Below are 27,341 nucleotides of genomic sequence, written 5' to 3'. Positions count from 1 at the left end.
TATTAACTTTCACATATTACAAATATAAGTAATAAAACATAGAATTTCATCAAGTCTGTCCAAATTAAGCTATAACTGCAATTAGTAGGTGTCTAAAAGTATTTAAAATTGTGGTCCACTGAGGTACAGACATCTAAATTACAATCACATGGTCATAATAAAACAAAACATTGATTTTTATAAAACTCAAGCATTTAAACTAACATAAGAATTATCTACATACCAAAACCACACCAGCCAAAATCCACTCGAAGGTCTAATATCACACCGAAATGAAAAATGCTAGTACACTGTGCACAGTGAGGTAGATTCAGGATGTCAGGTTTCGGTAGTAACGTCTCGAGCAAAGGTTGAAGGACTGAAGGTGTATCACATGCCAGTGAACGGAGTTGATAAATAATCTTTATAGCTGTCTGAGTTTTGGTCATATGACTCGTTTTCCAAGCTGCTTGTATATTCTTAATAAAAACTTGCTGAAAGAATGTGTGAGGTTATGCCATCCGCTTATGAATACATACACAATATGGTCGAAAGTATGTGGACACTCATTTCTGATTATTGAGTCCAACTGTTAAGAGCATTCTCTGTTCGAGTTTGGTGTGTAGAAACTCCACTGGCCTGCTTACAGCCCTGACTTTAACCCCACAAAACACATAAGAATACCTTGGTGTTCTTGGAGTCATACACAATGTTTAGGTGGGATGTAGGGGTGGAGATGATTAAAATTCAGTTTATTGCTTATTGTTCATTGTGTGATTGTTGTTTCTGCTGTTTTTCATATGTTCATTTGACTAAAAGGTGACAAATTTCCACAGATGGAACAGGTGCCAGATTGTGGACACATTTTCCAAAAGAGGGGAGGCTGATGTTGCATGTGATTGCCAATAGTTGAATAGTTGAAATAGGATATACATTTTGGGTGTGTTCGAAAACCTAGGGAGCTGCCTTAGTAGAGAGGATTATAATAAGTCATTGACTTATAAGGCAGGTTATTCAAACTCACTATTTTTGTTAATTTTAGGAGGAATAATTCATTTACATTTTCAGCATTTAGCAGACACCTTTATCCAAAGCGACTTGCATTAGTGGGACAGTATACAGTCTAAGCAATTGAGGGTTAAGGGCTATGCTCAAGGGCCCAACAGCAGCAACCTAGCAGTAGTGGGGCTTGAACCAGCAACCTTTTGATTACTAGTCCAGTACCCTAACCGCTAGGCTACAACTGCCTTATAAACTATAATACCACTGCTTACATTTAGAGGAATACTTTTTTTGCCTTATTCTGGCACCACAGTCTTTTTATCTACTCTGATCATTGGGTGGTGCTCCTACACATCGTTCAGGCCATGTAAATGCATGTCAATTTCATGTCTGGTTTGGTCAAGCTGATGGTTTATATCAATTTCAAATGACATAAAGCTATATATATAGTCTCATGTCTCAAGTCTTTTATTTTTCATCTGTAGTTGGAAGCAATCTTTTTCCAATTGTCCCAAGATCCTTAATCCAGCTCCAGATTCCCCTAATGCAGTGCGGCCCTAATAGGATCGCTGGCATTAACCCTGAGACAATACTGCCAGCTGTCGAAGAGCCCGTAAGTGCCGGCCTGCTCCGGTAGATAAGAGAGACAGAGGAAAAAGAAACGTAAAGGAGTAAAGGCCGCTGGATATTGTGATGGGCTTTAAATTAGCGAAATATTCACCAACACTGCACCTTTAGCCAGTGCTTTAACCTCCAGACCGGATGTGAGACCCATTAGAGCTGATGACCGTTCAGTCTGTATGGTTACTCTCCAGTCGTTTGCACACTGTTTTGGACTTTTTGTGTCTGGTTGTTTAGGCAGGATCGTGAGGAACGTGAAACCATGCCACTGGGTGCCGTGTGGAGCCGAGTGAAAAACGTCTGCCAGCAGAATGGCTTGCTCATCATGTCGGTGCTGGCCGTGGTGGTGGGATGCCTGCTGGGATTCTTCCTACGGTCCAAACACCTCTCTGAACAGGTTGGTCACTGACTGATTTTTTCTATCCTTATGTCCCCTCTGTGTTTTTTTTTGGTGTGATTTTTTTTAAAGCTCTTTTAGCCAGTAACATAGTCATTCCAACTGTGACCTGATTATTTTAATAAACTGGTTGCATGTTTGATCATAAAAGCCAGTAAGGAATTCTAGAGGTGGATAAAGAATCTTGGATAACTGGGAATGGCTTTGTTTGAAACTGCAGAGAGAATGTTAAGACATGAGCTTTTTGGACATTCCATTCCAAGACCATGGGCATTAATATGAAGTTGCACTAACCCCCTCCAACACTACATACCCCTGCATACCAAAAAGTTGAGACAAGGCCAATGTAAGGAGAATTTTTTTTTTAAAAACCTGTTTTGGACCCTTCCACAGGTAAATGGGTAACAGGTTATGATTAACAGTCATCTGATTAGTCCAGCAGTTTTATAATTCATGAATATGGCATTGCCCCCTCCCTCTCCTTTGAAGCTGTAAGAGCCTTTATCTTTCTAGGTTTTCCACAAAGGTTTGGGTGTGTCTATGGAAATTGGTGCCCATTCAGACACTGATGACAAACGAAATGCCCTGGCTAGCAAATCCCAAATAAGGCAGGGCTCTTGTGCAGGCCACTGGAGATCTTCTATACCAAACTCATCAAACCATGTCTTTATAAATCCTGTTTGTGTAAAACAGCAAAAGACCTTCACTATAAGGTGTGTATTTGTGCGTATATGTGTTTAAGTCATTTTTATTTTTTTGTGTTTTTGTGTATACAGGAGGTGAAGTACTTTCAGTTTCCTGGAGAGCTGCTCATGAGGATGCTGAAGATGCTCATCCTACCTCTTGTTGTCTCAAGGTAAGTGGACACCAATTTTAAGGTAATTTACACAGATCCATTAGTGGGAGATTTTCCAAGAACAGAAAAATAACACTTTGCACCTGAAAAACAGGCGTACCTGTGTAAAACTGCAGTAAGTCTTGGGCCCATGTGATGAAAACAACTCTATGGAACTATGCATTGCAGCTAAGCAGTAGTTATTCTGTATTTGTTTTTTATTGTCTTTTATACAATTACTGAGCACTTTATTAGGTACACCTTGCTTTATGTACATTTATTGATTATGGGCCAAACCTACCATACAGACAAACTTTGTGTGTGCACAATTACTGACTGTACTGATCTTTTGCACTGGGCACTTAGTCACCCCTCTATACCCCATCAGACATAGCCAATCATGTCTGGGTAGAGGCCCAGCCAGCTGATATTAGCTGATATTTTTTAAATAAATGAATTAATTCAATAAATGGTGACTTTCAATAAATTGGTGATATAGCATGTTTCAAGTTTAATAATGAAGGAAATCAAATGGTTAATAATCACAATACTCAGTAAAACATTGAGTAGCCAGACAAGGAGCCTCTAACAGCACTTTCCCACCTCAGGATTACTGTAATGCTCTTGTGGAGCAGAGGTAAGCAGCAGTAAGCTCCAGATGGTCCAAAACTACATCAGAATCAGACGGTGTCCAATCTAATTCAATGTTGCTAAAGCGCACAAACACACACATACACACACACACATCCTTTTACCGTGTTTTTAATAGCGGACACAGCTGAACTGCAGGCATTTTTTTATTATAGATCAAGTGGAAGGTATCCAATAGGGAAGATCTTGGAGTGTCTGTCTTATTGACCTGTTTTCTAGCCTGCTACACCCTTCCAAAGAAGGCACTGACTCTTTTTTTCAATTTTTTTTGGCTTTTTATTTGCAAGAAAATCACCAATATGTACATCTGAATTATTATTATTATTATTAACAACATAAATCCATTAATCCAAACATCACTTCCATTAATTAGGTTGTTGGGTATCCTCAAAGGAATCCAGCCCTATAAAGTAATTCAATAGGGAAGACTTTTTGGGAACGTTTGGCAGGTATGAAGGGTCGTTTCATAGCCTGCCACGCCCTTCTGAAGAAGCCGCTGACTCGTTTTTTCAGCTTTGAAGAGCTTGGTTGATCAGCTTTGTCTAAATGAAAACAGAAATGTATGTTTAATCTGAGGTACAAACCAGTTCATGAATATAAAATAATGCTATTTTGCTTTACTCACCAGCTGGTGCAACCATGGAGCTCCTAGGCTCTTTCTCACCATCAGCCAAAGCTTCTGGATTTAAAGAGCTTGGCTGATCAGCTTTGTCTAAATGAAAACATAAATGTATATTTAATCTGAGGTACAAACCAGTTCACAAATGTAAAATACAAAAATGTATTAAAGTATTTTCCTGTACTTACCAACTGGTGCAACCATGAAGCTTTTGAGCTCTTCCTCACCATCAATCGTAGCTCTGGGATTTTGGTGTTCCTCTGGGTAGTTAATATAATATTCACCAGACATTGTGGAGTCTGACGCAAATGTACAGATGGAGGATGATGAAGCCTGGTATTCCAGCAGGACTTCATCGACAACATCCACCTCCGTCTCATATTGCAATCCACATGCTCCTGTGATTGAATTGAGACTACTTCCCCCAGAAATTGAGGGAATGTCTGACAGATCAAAAGAACACCTAACACACCAAAATCAGCTTCATTTTACACAGAAATGCAAACCTTTGTAAGCTTATTTCTTCTTGTGGTTGATTTGGACTTACTCATCAGATATGTCAGTCAAGGAAATAATGTCAGAGGAGCCATGACGTTTAGAGAAAGAGTGATCCTTCATGATCATCCTGGTAGCTGATGCCAAGCTCTTTGGAATATCATGTAAAACAGGTGTCCAAATACATTAAATTTGCCAGGAATATATCTGAGTACTAAATCTTTTAGCAGAAGTTTCTCTTACCGTGTCAGCATTGCTGGGATCATCGTAGGGTTCCATAGTTTAAAGACTGATGGTACCGGTTTTACCGTCAATCAGACAGTCAGTAATCTGATCTGGATCAAATAATTAAATTTTATCTGAAGTATCAGATGATCACAGTACACAGGATAAAATATTATTATCAAAAATTATAACAATACAACATAAGACTTCATGACACCTTCACATTAAGGATCACATTAACTGAAAATATCAATATTTTTATATTTTACTACACACTTACAGCAACATTCAACTGTTTGATCTTTGATTAAAAAAGTGATGTAGTCACCTTATTTTGTTTTTTAAATGAGTTTTTCTAAAGCGTGTTGAAACAAATATAGCCACAAAAACAGGTCTCCTCTTTAGTGCTCAGTATTGATGAAATGATCCAGTGTTCCTGTGTGCCTGAGATTCTGTAAAGCTGCTGACTGTGACATCACAATATTCTCGGCTCTCTCTGCCTGCAGGTCTCCATAGAACAATTCATAAGCTGCTAACATCAGCAAGCAGCTGTATAACCAATTGTAATTTCTGCTCTAAGCACTTAAACTTAAGTTATTATGCATTTTAAAAGTAATCAATGCATTGAACACACTAACATTTACATTAGGAGTAATGAACTGGTTTATTAAATGCAGCTGGCCAATGTTCATTAGATTCATATATGGGTGTTTAGTAGTAAACCGTCATTCTGTTTAAACATGAATACAAATAAGTGAATTATTATGAATTAATCATAGATATATACACTGATCAGCCATAACATTAAAACCACCTCCTTGTTTCTACACTCACTGTCCATATAGAAGCACTTTGTAGTTCTACAATTACTGACTGACTGCTGCCACTCTACTAGACACTCCTACCTAGTTGGTCCACCTTGTAGATGTAAAGTCAGAGACGATCGCTCATCTATTGCTGCTGTTTAAGTTGGTCATCTTCTAGACCTTCATCAGTGATCACAGGACGCTGCCCACGGCGCTGTTGGCTGGATCTTTTTGGTTGGTGGACTATTCTCAGTCCAGCAGTGACAGTGAGGTGTTTCAAAACTCCATCAGCGCGGCTGTGTCTTATTCACTCATACCAGCACAACACACACTAACACACCACCACCATGTCAGGGTCACTGCAGTGCTGAGAATGATCCACCACCTAAATAATACCTGCTCTGTGGTGGTCCTGTGAGAGTCCTGACCATTGAAAAACAGCATGAAAGGGGGCTAACAAAGCATGCAGAGAAACAGATGGACTACAGTCAGTAATTGTAAAACTACAAAGTGCTTCTATATGGTAAGTGGAGCTGATAAAATGGACAATGTGTGTAGAAAGAAGGAGGTGGTTTTAATGTTATGGCTGATCAGTGTAGTTACATAGATATGAAAATTATGATTCTCCTGACACTGGCACACAAACTGACAAGCTGACACACACTAGTCCAGTACATTAACCACGAGGCTAAGGTACTGGACTAGTATGTGTAATCAAAAGGTCACTGGTTCAAGCCCAACCACTGTCACATTGCCACTGTTGTGCCCTTGAGCAAAGCCCTTAACCCTCACTTGCTTAGACAATATACTGTCACAGTACTGTGAGCCGCTTAAAAGTCTCTCCTAAATGCTGGAAATGTCAAATGTAATGTAAAAATTATTAATATGTACTTGCTGTGTTATTCAGTTCTTGAAGGTGTTTGGTTATGCACCTTTACCTCCTGTACAAATTTCCTCTTATGCTACAGTGCAGTCTGAGCTTAATCTTCAGGGAATCTTAATATGTCCACATACTTTCAACCATACAGTAAATTTTCAACTTGATTTCCAATGATTAATCAGCTGACCGCATTTCAACATGTATTATCTGCTTTTCCTTTAGTTTGATGTCTGGCCTGGCAGCCCTGGATGCCAAATGCTCGAGCCGCCTGGGCATCATGACCATCTTCTACTGCCTGTGGACCACCTTCGTGGCGGTGGTGGTGGGCATTGTCATGGTGATTATCATCCACCCAGGGGGAGCTGCGCAGAGAGGGGACTCGAAGGACAGCGGCAAACCCATCATGAGCTCAGCAGACGCCCTGCTCGACCTTATCAGGTAGGAGAGCATGATTCTTATAATTATGATGTATTTTACTATTTAACTGATTTGTTCTGATTAAAGATGCTGGTAGTTCTGGTGCCTACCAGAAATGATGAACATAGAACATTAATTAATTACAAGGCATGTGACATGTTCAAACTGGGGTCTAAGACGAGGGGTTAAGAACCTTACTCAAGTGCCCAATAGTGGGTGCCATGGAAAAGTCAGAATTCAAATCCTGAGCTCTATCCATTAAGCTACCACTGCCCTTGTTATGGAAAGTACATGCACAATTAGAGATCAGGTTTCTGCTTTGTTGTATATTGCTCTCATAATTCACCACACATTTTCACTGAGAGACAGGTCTGGACTGCTGGCAGACTAGTCTAGCACCTGCCCTCTTTTACTAACACACCATGCTTATGTAACACCTGCAGAATGTGACTTGGCATTGCTAAAACAAGCAGGTAAATGTCAGCCTATGTTTTCACTTTGAGTCAGTTTATTTCAGATGAACTTGAGCCCAGAGAAGTTGATGGCGTTTCTGGATCTTGATGAATGGTTAACACTTTGTATATTGGAGTCTTGAAGATGCATCATCAAGTTGTGTTTATTGACAAGGGTTTTCCAAGTAATGCTGAACCCATTTGGTTATATTCATAACAGAATCATAATTGTTTATAATTGTTTATTTGAAAAAGCAAATGTTACTGGCATTCAGTATTTTATTTTTGCCTCAGTAAATGACTTAAATTCCTTGCAATTGTGTGTTGAGAAACATTTGTGTCTGTTGGCGAGCTTCCACCCAACCTTTCCTGAGAACAGATGAGCCATTCATTAATGCTCCTGTTATTCTGTTAACACTTCACAGCAATTGTAGGGCAGTTGTAGCCTAGTGGTTAAGTTACTGGACTAGTAATCAGAAGTTTGCCGGTTCAAGCCTCACCTCCAGGTTGCAACTGTTGGGCCCTTGAGCAAGGCCCTTAACCCTCAACTGCTTAAATTGTATACTGTCACAACTGTAAGTCGCTTTGGATGAAAGCGTCTGCTAAATGCAGAAAATGTAAATTCTTGCCCCTGTTTCACCTGTCTAATTCTTTAGTGAGTTCATGCTAAGTAAGTCCTTACGCTAAGCTAATTAGTCTGTCCTTAAGATGACTTAGTCACAGAGTCACTGGGTCACTGTTGCAGTTGATTAGCATCACAAGCCATCAGTATCCAGTGCTAAACAATGGTTGCCTGTCACTGTGATCTTAATAGTAAAAGCAGAGCCAAACAACATCATTTACTTTTACCATGTGTACACAGATTTCCACTGAGGAAAGACCAGTCTGGTTTAACTAAATAGTTAATGCCTTGCAGATATTTATTTATTATCAAGATAAGTTATGTGTTCTCTAAACTTGCTATATGCGAAGTCACACATAATTAATGTTTTACATCATGATTTTAGGCATACAAGCCTTTATCAATATGTATATACTTGTATTGACAATAAATATTGTTTGCAAGGCATTAATTGTTTAAAAATAGATACAAAATAATTAAATAGTGGTCTTTTAGCAAAAGAAAACCCTAATGATTAACTTGTGTTGGGAAAGAAATATCCAAATTGTTAGATGTGTTTTATATGCCACCTAAAACAGATCTGCCATTAATTAGCTGCTGCACCCAGGCCAAGAACATTCACTTGGGCTTAAAGGCTGCCAGGTGAGAAAGAAAACTCTGCCTCTTTGTCCATGTGATCAGCAACAAACTTTAGTTGAGCTTTAAGGTGCTGATTTTAGATTTTTGTATGGGTCATTTTGGATCTTGGATTACATTTTACCCTCTGAACAAATGTTCCTCAAACTTCAAGTAAACGTTTGGTTTTCCTCCTCATCGTGGGCTAAAAAGAGACCGCTAAGTTTGTTTCCAAGAACTTTCTTTCTTGTAGAGATGATCTTAGGACCCAACTTTGCTGGGAAATGGCTACAGGTGGCATTCCTAAGTTGTAAGAATCTGTTCTGCTTTCTAAGAAATCTTCAGAGTTTTGCAAGTTTTCCTATTATAATTCTTGTGGCCAGTTGGACTCCATTGAGTCCACTTAAACCAGCAACAATTAATATGAGAAGAGAAAAGACCAGCTGTAGTCAGTCATAATCAGTAATGAGGAATTAGGAGGCCATGACACAAAGTGTAATGGCATTTCAGATTTTTCTACACATAGACAATCAATAAACTCAAGTCATGTTTTAATACAGTCTACACTGAACATACAAGAGTATGTAATCGTTTGACTTAATTTTAACCACTGCATGTAAGTGCTAAACTAACTAATACCATTTTCTTCTTCTCTAATAGAAACATGTTTCCTGCCAACCTGGTCCAAGCCACATTTCAACAGGTGAGAAACGAAAATAAAAAAGTATTGCATTTGATACTATGAACTCTAGAGGGGAAACTCTGGTAACAAACCAAACTAAGGAAACATGGGGCAAAAGTCAGAAAAAAGTCATTAAATAGGTTAAGACATAATATTATATTATATTATTATATATTATATTATTATAATATTGTTTTCATTTTTTATGTCATGAGCTGTATTGGTGTAGCCCATCATTAATAGGCTGTTGATCTTCCTACTGGTGGCTAGTATCGTACCAGGAGCATCCCTATTTTGAAGCCAAAGCCTACATCGAGCCAAGATCTGAATGAAGCCACCACCAGGCGCATTTTCATCTATGGCATCGCAGAAGACAACAGCACTGACATCCAAAACTTTTCTTTGGATTTAACTCCTTCTCCAGACGTGGTGTTTAGGACGCTACCAGGCACCAGTGAAGGCATGAACGTCCTTGGCATTGTCATCTTCTCTGCTACGATGGGTGAGTATGTAGGCTATATGGCCAAAAAGTATGTGGACAACTATCCTGTTCAAAAACTATGTACATTAATATAAAGTTGAGACTATAACAATGGGTGCAGTGGATAATTCCTTTTCCAATTCTGAGCAAAGTGGTCAAAGATCCAACCAATGTTGTGCCAGAAACTTGTTGGTGGCTATCAAAAGAATGCTATGTGTTTTTCCAAAGGCATAATGCTGGGAAGAATGGGACCTAATGGCAGTGCACTGATTAACTTCTGCCAGAGTCTAAATGAAGCAGTACTGAAGATTGTGGCCATAGTCATCTGGTAAGTATAATCATCCAGCTTTAATTCAAAATAAATATTTACACCTAGTTTATTGTATTAAAACTTTGGCTAAATGTATATGAACATACCTTCTAATTATCAAGTTCAGAAGGCCATTTGCACTTCCATTATGACTGTGCCTCTTCACAAAGCCGCATACAGTTTGACAAGTTTGGTGTGGAGAAACGCCAGAGACCTGGCCTCAACCACTGAGGACCTGTGAGAGGAATTGTAACGTCAATTGTGTCCCTGACTTTACCAGTGCACCAGTACACAATTCAAAATTTTGTAGAAAGCCTTCACAAGAGATTGCTGCTGGGGATTTGTAATCTGCAACAAACTTCAGTAGGCCAGGAGCCAATTTTGAAACAGGTTGACTGTGGACATTGTAACCCTGGATCTAGCTGCTTCCGAGTAATGTTTTTGGTGACCATCCAGAAAAATGTCCCATCATAGTGTATATTTGTTCATTTGTGGCCCATTTTGTTCTTAGAAGACCCACAAATTAATTAAAAAGTCATGTTTCAGTCATTCAGTCATAGATAAAGAATAGTTGCTGGTGCATGTAAACTTTTAACTTCCAATGTACATAACAGACATATCTGATTCAATGGTCACTGATAATAAATGAGTGTCATAATATTACTTAACATTTAATCTACAGGTATTTTCCATTTGGGATCGTTTTCTTGGTAGCTGGTAAGATACTGGAGATGGACGACCCCTCTGCAATGGGGAGGAAGTTGGGCTTCTACGCCATCACTGTGGTCATGGGCCTTATTGTACATGGCCTCTTTATCCTGCCCGCCATGTACTTCTTCATCACCAGGAAGAGTCCCATCGTCTATATCCGAGGCATCCTGCAGGCCTTGCTCATTTCACTGGCCACTTCATCCAGGTGAGCCATGGATTCCATAGAGACTTGATTTTGCTAATAAATAAGATATACATAAGACACATAGCTATGTAGACAAAAGTATTGGGGGTCTATAAGTATAATTAGTAGGTAAGCTCACAAAACATGACCACTGTGTTTGGTAGCATGTAGACCCAGGAACCTGGGTTTAAACCTTGCTTTCAGTCTGCTTTCAGCATGTTCTCTACGTCTCCCATCTCCCACAGTTAAACAGACCTAAACTGCCCAAAGGTTTAAAGAATATGTGTATTGTAATAACCTGGCAGCCTGTTCAAAGTGTATTCCAGCCTTATGTGTGTGTGTGTGTATGCATGTGTGTAAAGTATGATTTACCAAAAACACTCAATGAAGTGTCATAATTTTTGCTTTAGCTCAGCCACATTGCCTATCACCTTCAAGTGCCTCCTGGAGAACAACCACATCGACCGGCGCATCATCCGCTTCGTCTTACCGGTCGGCGCCACCATCAACATGGATGGTACCGCACTCTACGAGGCCGTGGCAGCCATCTTCATTGCCCAGGTCAACAATCATGAGCTGGACTTTGGCCAGATCATCACCATTAGGTTTGGTCCAATTAATCAATAAAAAATATGTAACATGTTAAATCGTAACCTTTCATGTATGGCGTCCATAATTGTGATCCCATAATTGTGGTGTATTTATGTGGCACACCTCCAAAAATCTTTGACTGGTATAACTCAAGCTACTAAGTTTGGTAGAAATCTACTCAACATGGCCTATAGTATGTTGATTCCTGACCATTAAATTGATAGACATCCCATTCCAAAACTAAAGTATTAATGCAGCGTTGCCCTACAAGTATACAGCTATAACAGCCCCCACTCTTCTAAGAGTGCTTTCCACAAGACTTTAATTGTGCCCAATTAGTCAAAATTATTTGACTTTTTTCTGACATTTACGACATTTAACAGACACTTCTTTCCAAAGCGACTTTTAATTATGACTGAATTCAATTCAAGCCATGTAGGTCTAAGGAAACCAGGAAACCAACAGTGGCAACTTGATGGTGGCGGGGCTTGAACAGATAACTTTCTGATTACTAGTCTAGTACCTTAACCACTGAGCTACCACTGCCCATTGCTGAGATCACGATGGACACTAATGGACCAGAAGCTCTGGCTTGCATTCATCCTCAAGGTTTTCAGTAGGTTTGGAGTCGAGGCTCTGCAGGCAATCAAACTTTTTAGACCTCTAAATCTGCAACAACCAAACCACATCCCAAAAAATAAAACCTGGTATGAAAGCCTCTAGTTGCAGTTACTGGGTGTTAGATTACTTTGTTCCCCATGTCTTACAATTGTTTTACAGGTTACCTCTGTATAATATGTTTTATGAGCTTATGATGTTGTATGAGCTTAAGAACCACTGATATAAACTATGAGATCTCCGATGTCAATAAAACCGATTTCTTTTCCAGCATCACAGCAACAGCAGCCAGTATCGGTGCTGCAGGGATCCCTCAGGCCGGCCTGGTAACGATGGTGATTGTATTGACCTCAGTGGGTCTTCCAGCAGATGACATCACACTGATCATAGCCGTGGACTGGGCTCTGTGAGTACACACTCATGTAGCTGAACAGACTATACAGCTTGTTGAACTTGTCGTTCCAAAAAACGTGGGCTTGAATATGGTGTTGGCCATCATACTGCAGCTATAGCAGCCTGGATATTTGTGCCCAATCTGTTAAAATGGCATTTCTGAGGTCAGTTTGTAAGAAGGCATGGCTCACAATCAACATTTCATCTCATATCAAAGGTATTCAGAAGGGTTGAGGTCAGAGCTCTGAGCGGGTCACTGAAATCAAACCACAAACTGTGTCTTTATGGACACATCTGTGAATGTAATTGTCAATAGCTGACGACTCCTCTTTACCCATATAAATTTAGTTTGACTGCAGCAAACACAATGTACATGACACAGTGGTCTCTTGCCAGAGAATTTCCAGATGGTCTGATGTAAAAACATAAAAATCCACCATGAATTAGAAGCTGCTGGAACAACAGGAGTGGCAATGCTTGTTACTCAAACAGCAGCACCTGAGCCTAGAGCTAAAATAAGTAAAGCTGGTTTGACTGTGGACAATCACTTACATATCACGTTCCCTATGAGTATACATAAATGTTTGAATTCCACAGTATGTCTTTTGTTTTTCCATTTTAGGGACAGATTCAGGACGATGGTGAATGTGCTGGGAGACGCTTTGGCTACGGGTATTATGGCACACATCTGTAGGAAAGACTTCCAGAAGGAGTGTGAAGGGGTGAGATCCAACAACCTTAAACAGCAAATATGTGTTTGTTTTGTCTAATTATTTTCCCATTTTCCCAATGTAATCATAACCAAGTCTCCACTTGCAACCTTTGTCACATGCACAATACTTGCTGTCTGAGAAGGTTTGCAGGTTGGCACATGGCTTGTCTGGCATGTGCAGATGCCGCTTGGGTTTACCAGATAGCCGCAGATTCCTACTGACAGCTTCAGTATCAAGTATTAAGGATGGAGAAATACTCTATGCTCGTTGTATTCCTCCACCACTTCTGGCTCTACTATCATATAGCAGGCGTTGCTGTTGCAGTAGCCTTTTCTTTGTCAGACAATGTAGCTGACCACCGTCCACACCGGAGTTCAAGAATTGATAGCGACTCAGCTTTTGACTTCCCAATATACTTCTGATCGCTGTTGCCAATCACATTTTAGCTTTAAGCAAATCACATGTTTAATGACCAGCTATTCTGTGAAATATGTATCCTGTTTTCAAAACGTGTTTCCAACACAAAAGATCAAGTTTGCGCTCTTTCCTCAACTGTAGATTCCACTGATCTGTGAAACCAAGCCCATGATCAGCATCCACCAAATGACGTCCTACCAGAGCAACGGCTCCTTCCAACCTCCTTCAGCAGGACCCAGGAAACCCGAACGGCTCTCTCCTGACGTGGCTCGCCTCGTCCAGCTGGAAGAAGGGATGCAGCCAGAGCAGGGGAAAAAGACGAAGAAGAAGAAGTCCTCACACCATGAAGAGAAGACAGACAAGCACCAGTACCGAAACAGGGATCACTGTACAATCGACATGAACGGCTTAGAGACCAACGTCTAGCCTCGCTTAGTTTTTGAGACGGAAGTGCCTGATTTTATACATTTCCATTATCCAAAGCAAGACAGAATGAAAGTTGGGGTTTGTTTTTCATACAGAACAATATGCAAGAAGAATAAAGGGATCAAGGAACTCCAGACTTTCCTCTAGAGGTTCTATTGTTCGGTGTAGCGGTGTTCCAGTGGCCTGAACATTGAATCCACTGATTATCACCACAGATACTATAAACATGAATGTTGTGAAACCTGGTGTGAGCAGCAGCTCAGATTTCTTTAGTTTGGATCTTTTGACTTCTTTTGTGTCAGCTGTGTGGCACACTCATGAGCTAAGCTGCTGTGCTAGCCTTTCACAAATGTCCTATGACTGAAAACTGCCTGGTGTCACCACAGACATCCTGCACATTCAGAGAAAACTTTTATTATTAGAAATACTCATCAAAAAAGATTAACTTCAACAGTATTAAACATTTGTTACAATTACAATTATACAAGATGTTGTTTATAGTGGACAAGCACTAATCTTGAATAGGAAGCTAATACAGTATGTTAAACATTTTGCTAAGTGGTAATTAGTGTCATTTGCACTAAATGGCTTAAGCAAGTTGATTCTAGGTTACCACATCAGGTTTATATTTTTAAAGAAATAAGATTTAATTAGGGTCATAATTTCAAATCTAGACATCAAGATTAGATAAACATTGTTCAACTGTAGGCACGTGCGGCGTAGTTTAAGTGCATTACTGAATGAACTGCAATCTAAATGCTTCTGACGGTCACTGTAATGGAAATGTGGCAGCCATTTGTTTGCTCACACATCTGTATGAGGATGTTCTCCCTGAGCCTGAAGCCATTGCATTTCGAGAAGACACAAGTGGAGAAGGTCTAACAGCGAATGTTAATGAAAATTTGGTATCAATATGAGCCAACTATGCCACTGTAACGTTGTTTGGCTGTACTTCTTTTAAAGCTACAGTGTCGTCTAAATAAACAGTGCTTTGTGAAACTGCACCTGTTAGCCATGCTAGCTAATAACAGGCTCGGCCTGTGTAAGTCAGGCTTGGTAGATTGGTAAGTCATATTGACTTACTCACCTGAGTAAATGTCATGGATAGAATAGTATGTTTTGATACCACTGGTGGTTTTAAAAACTGACATACTGTTTATATTAGGGTGCTATGTGGTTTGGGATGCAGCGTATTTTAATCATTAGTAACTTTAAACTACCTTTTAAAATTGTTTATTGGGCTTATAAATTTAAATCCTCGAAAAGTCTTTATCCTAATTCTTCTATGTTTCTCGGTTTAAGGTTGTCGAATCAAAATCTTATAAAGTCAGGACTGTTAATATTTCCCATAGTTCATACTGTAGTATTATTGCAATATTGTAGATAAAATCACTACAAGATCTACAACAATTCAACTGTAAATCAACCCTAGCAGCATCAGATTTGTTCATTGTCTCTTGGTAATAATGAGCACTTGTTGACTCATTGAGCTTAAACTAAAGCATCCATAATCGTGATCTCATAATCTCTTTGCTAATTATCAACACACATCCTAACAGGACACCAGTTCCAGCATCAGGCTGCAGAAGTTGTGATTTCTTCACAGTTTGGCTTTGCCCGGAGTCAGCTGTAGGTTCTGCAGCTTCATCGCCATTCCCATGTTCCCAGTGATCTTCAGCTTACCTTGAAAGAAGGCCTTGGATTGAAAAAAAAGACAAAAGTCATTGGCAAAGAAAAAGAAAAAACAAAAGCAAAATGAATATCGAAGGTGGTCCGAGGGATTGAAGGTTAGCAGCATTTATTTTTACCTTGCCCTTTATGCACAGGAATTTATCTGGGCTTTTCTATTAATCTTTTAATAATATTATGGACTGTAGATTGTAAAAATCTTTTTTTTCTTGTAATTATTTACAGACAAAAGTGTTTTTAAACTGTTGGACTATTTATTTGCACATTTTTTCCAGAAATTCAACCATTCATTGCCCATAAACAACTAAGCCTTTTGTTAATGCTTTTATTCCAGATCATGACAGCATCACCTGTTTTTAGGAATGCTGCTCACGTCATATTAGGAATTATCTTATATTAACAAAATTTAATAAAGCTGATGAGACAAAACATTAAAGTATATCCTCTTTGCACTGTTTTACCTGAACACCTGACATGTGCTGATTATCATGAGTTTGGGAAAACTTGTTGCATAAAGCAAGAAAAAACAACAAGTATTCAACCAATGTGTGATCAAAAATATGTGGACACCTGGCCATTACTTTATTATTAGACATCCTTTTCCATAATCGATGGGTATTAAAACAGGGTTGCCTGCCTCTTTGCAGCTCTAACAGCCTCCACTCCACTGGATCAGACTTTAATGCTTGATGAGAAGGTCTGCATGCAAACAATGCACCAATTCATCCCAAGTTGCTCAGTAAGAGTGAAGGTGCTCTGTGTAGGCCAGGGGAATTTATTCACATGAAATTATTCACACTAAGTCTCTTTAAACCGTGTTTTTTACACATTGGCAGTCATACTGAAATATGAAAGGGCCTTCCCCAAACTGTTGCCACAAACTTGGGAGCATACAATTGATTTTAAAACCCTGTTAGCAAAGAGTTGGCTAAAAGACCTGACCTCAATAATTAGGAGGGGTGTCCACATACTTTTGGTACTTTAATGGAGCTCTTTGTGCAAGTTTTTGACAAGAACTGAAAGACTGAAAAACACACTTACAGTTTGTGGATTCAGTTTTCCTGTCATCAAGTGGATAAGCTCAGAATCTGCCATTATAATTGTGCAGTCTGCTTTTTTGCCTGAGAAATAAGATATTTGAAATAAATAATTAGACACTGAGATATCAGTTAAGTCTTGGGGCAAAAATGTCTGCTATCTGATGCCACCTATCGAACCAGAATGTGTTTGAGAATGTGGAAAGCTTGGCGAAGGATCTGCAATCCTGTGAGGCTGTTTTTCTTCCAAAAGCCATAAACAACATGTTTGGATCCATGGTATCATGCACAGCATCAAGTGCCAGCAGATATTAAATCAATATCTGACTGCCTCAGCAGGGAAGCTCAAAGTGGGCTGTGGTTGGATCTTCCAGCAGGACAAAGATCCAAAGCACATCTTAAATTGGAATGGTTCGCTGACCACAGAATAAAGTGTTTTGCCATTGACAAACCTCAGAAAGCCTTTGGGACAAACTGAAGAGGAAAGTCCACAAAGTAGAGGTGACAGAATCTGGAGGGATTCTGTATGGGGAATCAGATCCCTTGCCAAGTCTCACTAAAATACAGAAATTACTGAATGAAGGGGTGGGAATAATTGAGGCACACTTTGACTTTTATGATATTATTTAAGGTTTTTCAGTTTTTGTACTTTTACAAAGAAAGAGCTTTTTAAGAATGTGTTTCAGTATTGTTTGCGCCCAGTTTTGTTCCTGTTTTACAGGAGTACCAATATTTGTGGTGGAAAATAAACTCATCCCACAAACACCCCAGCAACAGATCACAGATGCCAGAAATAGACCACAGCCAGTCCTAATAAGCCAAAACACACACCATCTGGGTCCTGTGCTGAATTCAATATACAGATCCAGTAAGCCAACACCGCCTCAGCGTCAAATTAAACAAAAAAAAAAATATTGACAGACCTGCATCGTTGTCCACCGATCCTTTGCCATTTTTCACATCCACGACCCACAATGCTTCCCTTCCACCGGGGCCATCTTTCACTTTGAAGGCGAAAATGGCACCGATTTTTTTCACATATGCCTCTCCTTCCTGGATAAAGGAAAGACAAGTTAAATAAAGTCCTGTTTACTCTTTATGGATGCTTCAGCCTGACACTGTCTTAAACAGTATCTCTTCTGACCATAGGCTGCGTCCCAAATCACACAAAATTCAGAAGAAACATAAGGAACCGAACACCTCGGATATCATCAGCCTTTATGATTCTTTTAAGAGCCTTTATGAGTCTGCAAAAACATTAATTTTGCACTCCATATGTTACCAGTCCAAGATACAGAAAAAAATTAAACCTCAGGAGTCCAACTCTGACTCAAAAGAAACAAAACTGAGGTTTTGAAGCAGCATAATTCAATTCAATTCAACTTAAAACTTCACTGAGATGCTGTGGCATGACCTTAAATGGGCAGCTCATGCTCTAAAAGCACATCAAGTGTGGCTGAATGGGCAGTTGCAGCCTAGCGGTTAAGGTACTGGACTAGTAAGCAGAAGGTTGCTGGTTCAAACTCCACCACTGCCAGGTTGCCACGGTTCGGCCCTTGAGCAAGGCCCCTAACCCTCAATTGCTAAGACTCTATACTGTAAGTCACTTTGGATAAAAGCGTCTGCTAAATGCCGAAAATGTAAATGTAAATGAATGACCCAACCGCCCCAGCAATTTGAAAGCGTTTAGCCACACTTGTTGAGCTGCTCAGGTTTAAAGGGGGGTGCTTTTTTGGGGTTTCCTAACATTCCCCTTCGGCTTACATTACTGTTTGTATGAAATCTGAAGCCATTAATGTGTCAAAAACACAAAGACAGAAAAACATCTAAAGGGGCGAATCAGCTTTAAAACATTTAAGCTGTGTGTGCGCTCATTAAAATAAATTACTACCTCCTGCAGTTTCTTCTCAATTTCCTTGAAAAGTGCATGAGCTTTGAAACCCTCCAGCCCGTCGGAAGCACCGGTGGGCACTGCAGCTATCCGTGACCTGAAAAAAAAAATGCATGTTATCTGTAGTGTGTTGGTTTAGGAAGTTACAAGTCCAAAGTTCTAAAGATACGGTAAGACTAAAGTAATTAATAATGTATGACATACAGAATAGAATTTTTATTTTGAATGTGGCTCACAATGTCGCAAAGCACAAAAGCATGTGTATTTAGAAGAAACCCAATAATGCAAGTGTGTTAACAGCAAGCCTTATGCTTTATGGATATTATACATATGTAACGTATTTTCCTCTCAACTAAAAGAACATGACATTCATTCGTTCCAATTATTCAGTCAGAGGAAAGGAACATTTGCAGAAAGACCCAAGAGATCAAACCCAAAGCATCAAGCAAATTAGAATAGATAAATACTGGTAACATAACACAAAGACATACTAGTCCAGAACTGACCAATCACATGTCCACATTACAATGTCATGGCAAGTGCACAACCACTACAGTATGTTACATAATTACAGATTAACACTAGAGATCTTCTCACCTTACTTCTTGAGGGAATCCCATCCTGTACAGAGTGACCACCACTGCTCCGCCGAGGCCAATGTTGTGCTGCAGGGCGACCTTTGCTTTCGGGACCTGCCGCTTTCCAGCCTCGCCTCTTAACTGCCAGCACAGCTCTGCACACTGGGCCAGACCTTAATAATCAAACCAAGCACAACGACAAGGGCTCAATGACCTGAGAGTAGTGTAATCAAACTCCACAGGGCTCAAAATCCAGGACTGAAAGTTCTGCAGTTCAACGTCCGTAAGTAATCAAAAAAGAAGGATCAGTCGAGTCAGACCAAAGTACATTTTCACTTAAAGCAGATCCTATTTTTAACTTGTGGGCACACAGGGGAACGGGGCGGGGGAGTTGTAACTGTGTCAATTATTTGCAGTGTAATAGCAGCCTTTTTAATCGTACCTGTAGCTCCAAGTGGATGACCCTTCGAAATTAGCCCTCCGCTTGGGTTAACCACCCACTTGCCACCGTAAGTGTTATCTCCCCTGTCAATAAGCTCTCCGGCTTTACCTGAGAGAGGAACAGTAAATCTTAAAATAAAATCAAGCAGCATGAAAATCCACAGGTTTGACTGTGCCAAACACCACAGTCAAAAAGAACCTTGAAAGGTTTTAAAAGACAAGATCCTCATATATTCTTTTTAGGGCTGTCGAAGTTAACGCGATAATAACGCATTAACGCAATCTCAATTTAACGCGATTATAAAAATTAGTGCCGTTAACGCAAATTCTAGTTCATGTTGAGACTTGACTGGTAGAACAAACGTTTTAATGTCGGACTTGCCACCGTTTTTTATTTGCGGTTTGTTATCATAATGTAACCGAGCGTCGTAGTGTCGTAGTAATGCACTTGCATAATAAAGAAGCTGCCAGTCCTGCATTCACGTAACGCTAGGATGGACACTTAAAAATCCTCCTTTTGGAGTGAACTGGTTTCATTTTTGATCAATATTATTTACCATTGGCTCAGGTACATGTCGAAACAAATGCTTTGTATATCATTGGTTTAACAGCCTCATTTGACTCCTTATAGAGCTACCACTGGCCAATCGGAGAAGGTCCGCCCTCTAAATGCTAGTCTATGATTGGGTGGTTGAATTTCGCCCGCCCTCTCTGTTTTGTAAACACCGCGCTACCTGAGTCAATCACTCAGCTCTCATGATCAGGAACGCGGTGAAAATGCCAAAAAGTAAACTTTTGAGGCAGCGATGAACGGACCTAAATATGAAAAGACACAACATTTAGTGAGTAAAACAGTCATTTGTTATATAATTCTTGCTTAAATTGGTCAAAAACTCTGTTATATGGGTTCTGGATTCATTCTGTGTGTTGCAGTAGCATGTCCCCCTGTTCCTAATAAGATGTCCGGCTTTTTGGGGTGTAATGTCCTCCTTTTTGTTACTATGAATCTGGCCACCCTAGTCTAAACACACTCAGTTCGTGTAGAAACGTCCATTAAACCACTGGATAGTATTACTGCCTAGTATGTGAGTGAATAAAACAGTTTTCTCTTGTCCCAGCAGTTTTTAACATCAGTACATTTAGCATAAAATGTGTTCACCATTTTAACTGTAACATTTCACTTAAAAATCCTTGTTTTCTATAACATTTACACAGATTTTTTTTTTTTATGCGATTAATCGCGATTAACTATATGAAATTCTGAGATTAATCGCGATTAAAAATTTAAATCGTTTGACAGCCCTAATTCTTTTACATCCTGTTATCAAAATAACAGCAAAAAAACAAACTATGACACTTGTGTGGCTGGATTCAGCTGTATTTATCAACCTACTGCTAGGCTTATATAGCTCACCTTCAGAGCAAAGGCCAAGGGCCTCGTATGTGATGAGCTCGTTGGCAGAGAAACAGTCATGAAGCTCAATGACGTTGACGTCTGCCGGCGTCAGGCCTGCCGCTTCGAAGCACTTTTTGGCTGCATGGTGGGTCATGTCATAGCCAACCTGAGGAACATTTGAATCACAGCAAAAAAATTTCAAATAACATTTTCTCAAAAAACAGCAACTACAATAAAGCTTATGGTTATAATGGTTACAGGTGTTTTAAAACTACTTTCTGATCTGAGATCCATTTATTACTTGCAAAATAAGTAGTTGCGGCCTATGGGATCAAAGTTTAAATCTCAGTTGTGCTAATTGCCTGCTGGCTGTGTGTCTGCAGTGGGGTTTTGCATCGCTGTTGCAATTTTGGCCTCTGCATCTGCACAAGACGCGGTCGATAGCAGATGGCAGACGGCGAAAAGAAGCAATCGGTTAACATTACATAACAATCCAAAGATTAGGATCAAACCTAGGTTCCTGGAGCTGCAGCAACACGCCACCTGTAGACATCTTGTGCTGGTCAATTATTAGCCATGTTTTTAATCCACACATTTACATTTAAAGAGACAGATATGTTTGAATTTTGAATGAGAGCATTTGAGCCACAATGACAAGACTAAAACCAGACAAAACAAAACAAATTTTTTAAATAATAAAGACCAAGCAGAAGAACCCCCCTCCTCCTCCTCCACTCACCATCTTGATGCAGCTGTTCTCCTCAAACGTTGTGGCGAGGTCAGTGACCATCTCCTGAGCGATGATCTCCACAGCCTTGGCCTGCAGGCCATGCTTCATCACAAAAGCCTCGCTGGCCAGGACTGCTGCTCCGGCTCCATCAGATGTAGGACTGCACACAACAAAATTTCATTTTCTTAAAGAGAAAAAAGCTATACAACGCTCATATGACCATGTGGGAAAAGTCCCAATTCAACTGGTAAGCCGATATAGCTATTAAAACTAGGGCTGTCAAACGATTAAAATTTTTAATCGCGATTAATCTCAGAATTTCATATAGTTAATCGCGATTAATCGCATTTAAAAAAATCTGTGTAAATGTTATAGAAAACAAGGATTTTTATGTGAAATGTTACAATTAAAATGGTGAACACATTTTATGCTAAATGTACTGATGTTAAAAACTGCTGGGACAAGAGAAAACTGTAAGGGAGTTTTATTCACTCACATACTAGGCAGTAAATGTCAGATTGTAGTTTAGAATTTCTCCATCAGCAAACATTGTAGATCAGCGGTGCTTTAGGTGGGATAAGGCGTAGTTATTGCAACAGACTTTTCTGTGGTTGTATTGTGACAATGGTTTGATGGCCGTTTCTACACGAAGTGAGTGTGTTTTGACCCTTTGGGGCTTCCATAGTTCATGGACTAACGTGCTTGACTCAGCTTTCCGGTATTTGGTACCTTAACAGAATAAGTTAATAAAAGTGTTCTGCTCCCGACAACGTGTGAATATAGCGTGTATTTATTTCTTTATAAGTGCATCACTACAACGCTCGGTTACATTATGCTAACAAACCGCAAATGAAAAACGGTGGCAAGTCCGACATTAAAACGTTTGTTTTAACATAATGTTAACATAATGTAACCGAGCGTTGTAGTTCTACCAGTCAAGTCTCAACATTAACTAGAATTTGCGTTAACGGCACTATTATTTTTAATCGCGTTAAATTGAAATCGCGTTAATGCGTTATTATCGCGTTAACTTCGACAGCCCTAATTAAAACACAAACAGGCTTAAGTTTAAGCTTAAGTGGAATCCAGTACAAATCCCAGACACAGCAAACTACTTACCAGCACTGTAGGAGTGTGAGGAATTCAAAGACCTTTCGGGATTTAATCACCTGCTCCAGACTGTACTCGTCCTGGAACTGAGAATATCTGATGGGAACGAAGGAAACAAAAATGAAGGGCTTTAACAGATACAGCTTCTGTTCCTCAACTGGCAATCCACAACAACAACTCTTAACAGGGGGAATTGTTTTCTTCATCCTTATGTAACTTCACAACATTGTTTTCATTGTTTCAAGAGTTAATTTCCATTCATTTTATTGATAATGGGAGAGTTGAACCACTGCATAAAGTTTCCTCTGGCACATTTGAAATTATGCCAGTGTGAATGTGCACAAGTGATCAAGCTTATGATGACTATTAAAAGTATCTGCATGCAGTTTGTTTACTTTGACCCAGTAGATTTTGTAATATTTTCAGAAAACACACAATAAACTGGTTAAGGAACACAGACTTCTACATGGCATGGTCTTTTCAGGTGTATGTAACCCTTAGGCCTCAACTGCATGGTTTGTTGGCAGAACTTACGGGTTGTTGGTCGAGTGCTTGTGATTTTTCCAGGCAATTTTGGCAAAATGTTCAGGCTTGGTGCCTGTAACAGACAAAACACAATTGTATAAGCTCATTGTATTCCACAGGTCATTGCTAACACAGGACAGCCACAGGTCGTGCAAATCTACAAACTGGTACAAATTTCTCTGCTGTAGCTGCCCATTAATCAGACAATGGCTCTAAAAATACACCATATGAAAGTATGTGAACACCCTAGGTAATTATTGAGCCCTGATGTTTCATTTGCACCCATTGGTAACAGGTGTATAAAATCTATTATATGCTTCCATTTTAAGGCAACAGTTGTGAACAAAACAAAGTCTAACCCAGGGTCTTCTTATTTAAAATCGGTACCCAAGCAAACAAATGTTTTTTTTTTTTTTTTTTTTTTTTTTGACTGAGTGGGCATATCTTCCCACAGACACTCCAAAATCCAGTGGAAAGCTCTTCCAAAAGAGTGGAGGCTGTTATAGTGGGAGAGGGAACTCCGTATTTATGCTCTCAACAAGCTAATGGTCAGGTGTCCACATTCTTTTGGCCATTTAAGGTATTTATTCATCTTTTATTTGTAGTTTATTTGTCTTACCATACTTCTCCATGTGTTCTCTTCCAGCATTGCCAAACATCTGAGGTGCAGCTGGAGCTGCGACCATCCCATATCGATTGATCATCACTTCCATGTGTTTGTCCATAGGGTTGGTCCTGTCCATGTACTGGAAAAGCACAGATTTAAGTAAAATTACAGATTCAGTCATTTGACAAAAGCTTTTATCTATGACAATAAACAATATACAATAAACAATGCCCGCATAGGTACAAATGACCAGGCAGAGTCAGATGTAAGTTAAACCTGGTTAGTGAGAACAATGCCATCTGACTATATTGCTTTATCTGGCTACATTACCCAGCAGGCCCAACACTGGTAGTTAATGGATTTTAATGTATAAACATCTGGTCACTGACTCAGTGGGCTTACCTTAGAGGACAAGGAACCCCTCTCCATCTTCTCGAAACCCAGTGCAAGGACACAGTCAGCCAAACCTGCAACAATTAGAGTCTATGGGTGTATCCCAATCACTGGTTTGCTTTAACATGCTGTTTAGGAGTGTGTGTGTGTGTGTGTGTGTGTGTGCGTGTGTGCGTGCGTGCGTGCGTGCGTGCGTGCGTGTGTGCGTGGACATTCTGGTCCCTAAATAAAAAATAAAAAAAAGGAATTCAGAAGTGTTCTTTAGTCAGTCATTAATAGTGGACGAGGTGTTGAATGGCTAACTTACCTCCTCGGACAAGTTGCCGTGCCATGAAGAGCGCAGTGGAACCGGTGGAGCAGTTATTATTGACATTGATTATAGGGATGCCCGACAGACCCAGGCTGTGGTATATAGCTCGCTGACCACATGTAGAGTCACCTTCAAAAGCACAGACCAAATCAGCATTAGTTTTAACCCTTTTTAAATGTAACAATAGTGAAATCTTTTTTCCTTCCAAATTAGGTATTTCCAATTTCCCCTTGTTTGTCAAGTTGGATTGGAGGAACTCAGGTGTGAGGTGCATGCTCAAGAGAAGAGAAGCTAAATGCAAAAAATATGAGTGAGATGAAATAACATACCATATACATATCCCACACAGGCTTGCTCAACAGAAGAGTACGGGATTCCTGCATCGGCCAAGGCTTTCTCTCCTGAAATATATCATGGTCAAGTCAACATAAGCACTGATGGGTTGGTTATTTGGTTAGGTAATTGGAAGAGAAGCAAAAAAATTAAACACACCTGCTTCTTTGGCCATGTCTGGGTAATCGCCATCTCTTGCTCCTGGCTTATCGAACTACAAATATTGAACATACAGTGGATTCAGTAAGTATTCAGACCCCTTGACTTCCTGCAACCTTTATTGTTTTGCGGATTTGATTTCAAATAAATACAATTGCCCTTTTTACTCCTTTATCTACACTTGGTAGCCTCACAGCAAGAAGGTCCTGGATTCAATTGCCAGGTGGAGCGGTCCGGGTCCTTTCTGTGTGGAGTTTCCTCCCACAGTTCAAAGACCATGACTGTGTTTGACATTAAAGACTTGAACTGATGAATCTTGTGTAACCAGTAATTACTTGTCCTGTCATGAATGTAACCAAAATGTGTAAAACATGACATTAAAATCCTAATCTATAAATATCTACACTTGGTACCCCCATAACGAGGAAATTGAACTAGGTTTTTATCGAATCAAAACATTCAGGTGGACACTTGATCATGACCAGGACATCCTGATGCAAAACCATGTCCATTATCATGCAGACATCTGTATTAACTTTCACCTGCTATTGTGTAACACTCACCATGAACAGTGCACCCAGATCCAGATCAAAGTGCAGATTCAATATTAGACATTTAACAATGACCTAACAATTTGCTTATGCTTCTAATACACAGAACTAAATATTTGGACAGACTTTTGATGGAACAGCTATTGAATAAAATTGCAATGAACAACTGACAGTTCAGTGAGACAACTTGGTAAGCTATTTAAATACATGGTGTATGCTGTATCGACACTACATTATGCATTCATTGTTCCAGATTAGTAAGTAATTAATAAACGTATAAAGTTATAAGCTATGTTAGCTTGTATCAACCAGAGAGCTAAATGCTGTGTTCTTTAGCTACGGCGGCTACACTAACTAGGTCGCTTGCAAAAAAGTACACTAAATGAAACGGTTTTAGTTTACCTTTGTCATCCCAACACCAACCACAAACACTCTGTTGTTCGCAGGAGCCATGTTTTATGGTAAAATGTACAAACTATAAAACAGTGCTGCTGACCGGTTCTCGTTACAGTTGACAGTTTCTCAACCAGCAACCTTTCACCAGGATGAGAGTGGGTTACATGAATCGACTCACTGATTCAAGGCGAAGAAAAAGCGTGTCGATTCATTTCAGTGAATCAAATTGTGCCAGGAATATTATTATTGTCAGCAGATGGCGCTAATATTCACATTAAGGATTCTTCCTTTTCTCGGCTTATTCCTGATCAGTTTCACGGTGGGTTCGGAGCCTAATAGCATGTCCATGACCTCACTCACGGCTAATGGCAATTTATATCTGCCAATCCACCTACTGACACTTTGTTAGAGGTGGCGATGTATATGAATTCATTATTTTTCACTGCTTCTTCCTGATCAGGGTCGCGTCAGGGAGGCGAGGATTCTAATGTCATTAATCTAATGTATTCTTTCATCTGCCATTGTGCAGTTGAATTTTGTTTTAATGTGATGCTAGATAAAACACTGTTAAAACAACAGTAAATGTGCACTATATGACCTAAAGTACATGGACACTTAATAGTGAGCCTGTGGGATAGCCCATTTCAAAACAATTGGCATTAATATCAATTTGGTACTTTGCAGCTATAACTGACGTTGGAAAAGGCCTGGCTCACAGCTGACATTCTGATTCATGCTAATCTTCAGTGGGGTTCAGGTTGGGGCTCTGTGTTTATCCTCCAGGCTACCCAAGAAGGATGGGCCCTTCTGAGTCTGGTTCCTTGCAAGGTTTCTTCCTGTAATTTTAAGGGAGTTTTTCCTTGCCACTGTCGCCCTCGGCTTGCTTAACAGGGATTTTTTGTATCTGTTGGTCCTGGATTTTGTAAAGTTGCTTTGAGACAATGTCTATTGTAAAAAGCGCTATATGAATAAATCTGACTTGACTTGTGCAGGCCATTCAAGTTCTTTGACACCAAACACATCAAACAATGTCTTTAAGGACCTGACTCTTTG

General features: G+C 39.7%; 3 protein-coding genes across 5 annotated transcripts; 1 reads left to right on the top strand and 2 right to left on the bottom strand.

Moving 5' to 3' along the window:
- The first annotated feature begins 1,864 nt into the window (after positions 1 to 1,864).
- Positions 1,865 to 14,142, top strand: slc1a7a (solute carrier family 1 member 7a). Of its 2 annotated transcripts, none has more exons than XM_062992971.1 (11): positions 1,865 to 1,999; positions 2,776 to 2,855; positions 6,733 to 6,948; positions 9,277 to 9,319; positions 9,569 to 9,800; positions 10,008 to 10,107; positions 10,772 to 11,005; positions 11,395 to 11,589; positions 12,465 to 12,599; positions 13,209 to 13,308; positions 13,858 to 14,142. In XM_062992971.1, exons 1-11 carry the CDS (start codon positions 1,865 to 1,867, stop codon positions 14,140 to 14,142), a joined length of 1,755 nt encoding a protein of 584 aa, XP_062849041.1. The 2 variants fall into 2 exon arrangements, with proteins under 2 accessions (XP_062849041.1, XP_062849040.1); XM_062992970.1 differs by having other exon boundaries at positions 13,209 to 13,341.
- Positions 3,784 to 5,284, bottom strand: LOC134311339 (uncharacterized). Of its 2 annotated transcripts, none has more exons than XM_062992972.1 (6): positions 5,153 to 5,284; positions 4,843 to 4,934; positions 4,652 to 4,749; positions 4,293 to 4,567; positions 4,111 to 4,197; positions 3,784 to 4,027 (listed from the first exon to the last, which is right to left on the bottom strand). In XM_062992972.1, the coding sequence occupies exons 2-6, from the start codon at positions 4,876 to 4,878 to the stop codon at positions 3,873 to 3,875; spliced, it is 651 nt and encodes a 216-aa protein (XP_062849042.1). In that variant the 5' UTR covers positions 4,879 to 4,934; positions 5,153 to 5,284; the 3' UTR covers positions 3,784 to 3,872. The 2 variants fall into 2 exon arrangements, with proteins under 2 accessions (XP_062849042.1, XP_062849043.1); XM_062992973.1 differs by having other exon boundaries at positions 4,293 to 4,519.
- A 394-nt stretch (positions 14,143 to 14,536) lies between the features above and the next one.
- scp2a (sterol carrier protein 2a) lies at positions 14,537 to 26,414 on the bottom strand. Its single transcript, XM_062993845.1, has 16 exons — positions 26,295 to 26,414; positions 25,342 to 25,396; positions 25,179 to 25,250; positions 24,847 to 24,978; positions 24,549 to 24,613; positions 24,159 to 24,285; positions 23,549 to 23,612; positions 23,024 to 23,110; positions 21,914 to 22,064; positions 21,193 to 21,340; positions 19,780 to 19,887; positions 19,357 to 19,510; positions 18,760 to 18,856; positions 17,792 to 17,921; positions 16,873 to 16,952; positions 14,537 to 15,838 (listed from the first exon to the last, which is right to left on the bottom strand). Exons 1-16 carry the CDS (start codon positions 26,343 to 26,345, stop codon positions 15,743 to 15,745), a joined length of 1,617 nt encoding a protein of 538 aa, XP_062849915.1. The 5' UTR covers positions 26,346 to 26,414; the 3' UTR covers positions 14,537 to 15,742.
- Positions 26,415 to 27,341: the final 927 nt, after the last annotated feature.

The sequence above is a fragment of the Trichomycterus rosablanca genome, chromosome 4, assembly GCF_030014385.1.
Source record: "Trichomycterus rosablanca isolate fTriRos1 chromosome 4, fTriRos1.hap1, whole genome shotgun sequence".
NCBI classification, from domain to species: Eukaryota; Metazoa; Chordata; class Actinopteri; order Siluriformes; family Trichomycteridae; genus Trichomycterus; species Trichomycterus rosablanca.
This window is presented reverse-complemented; position numbering and strand designations above follow the sequence as displayed.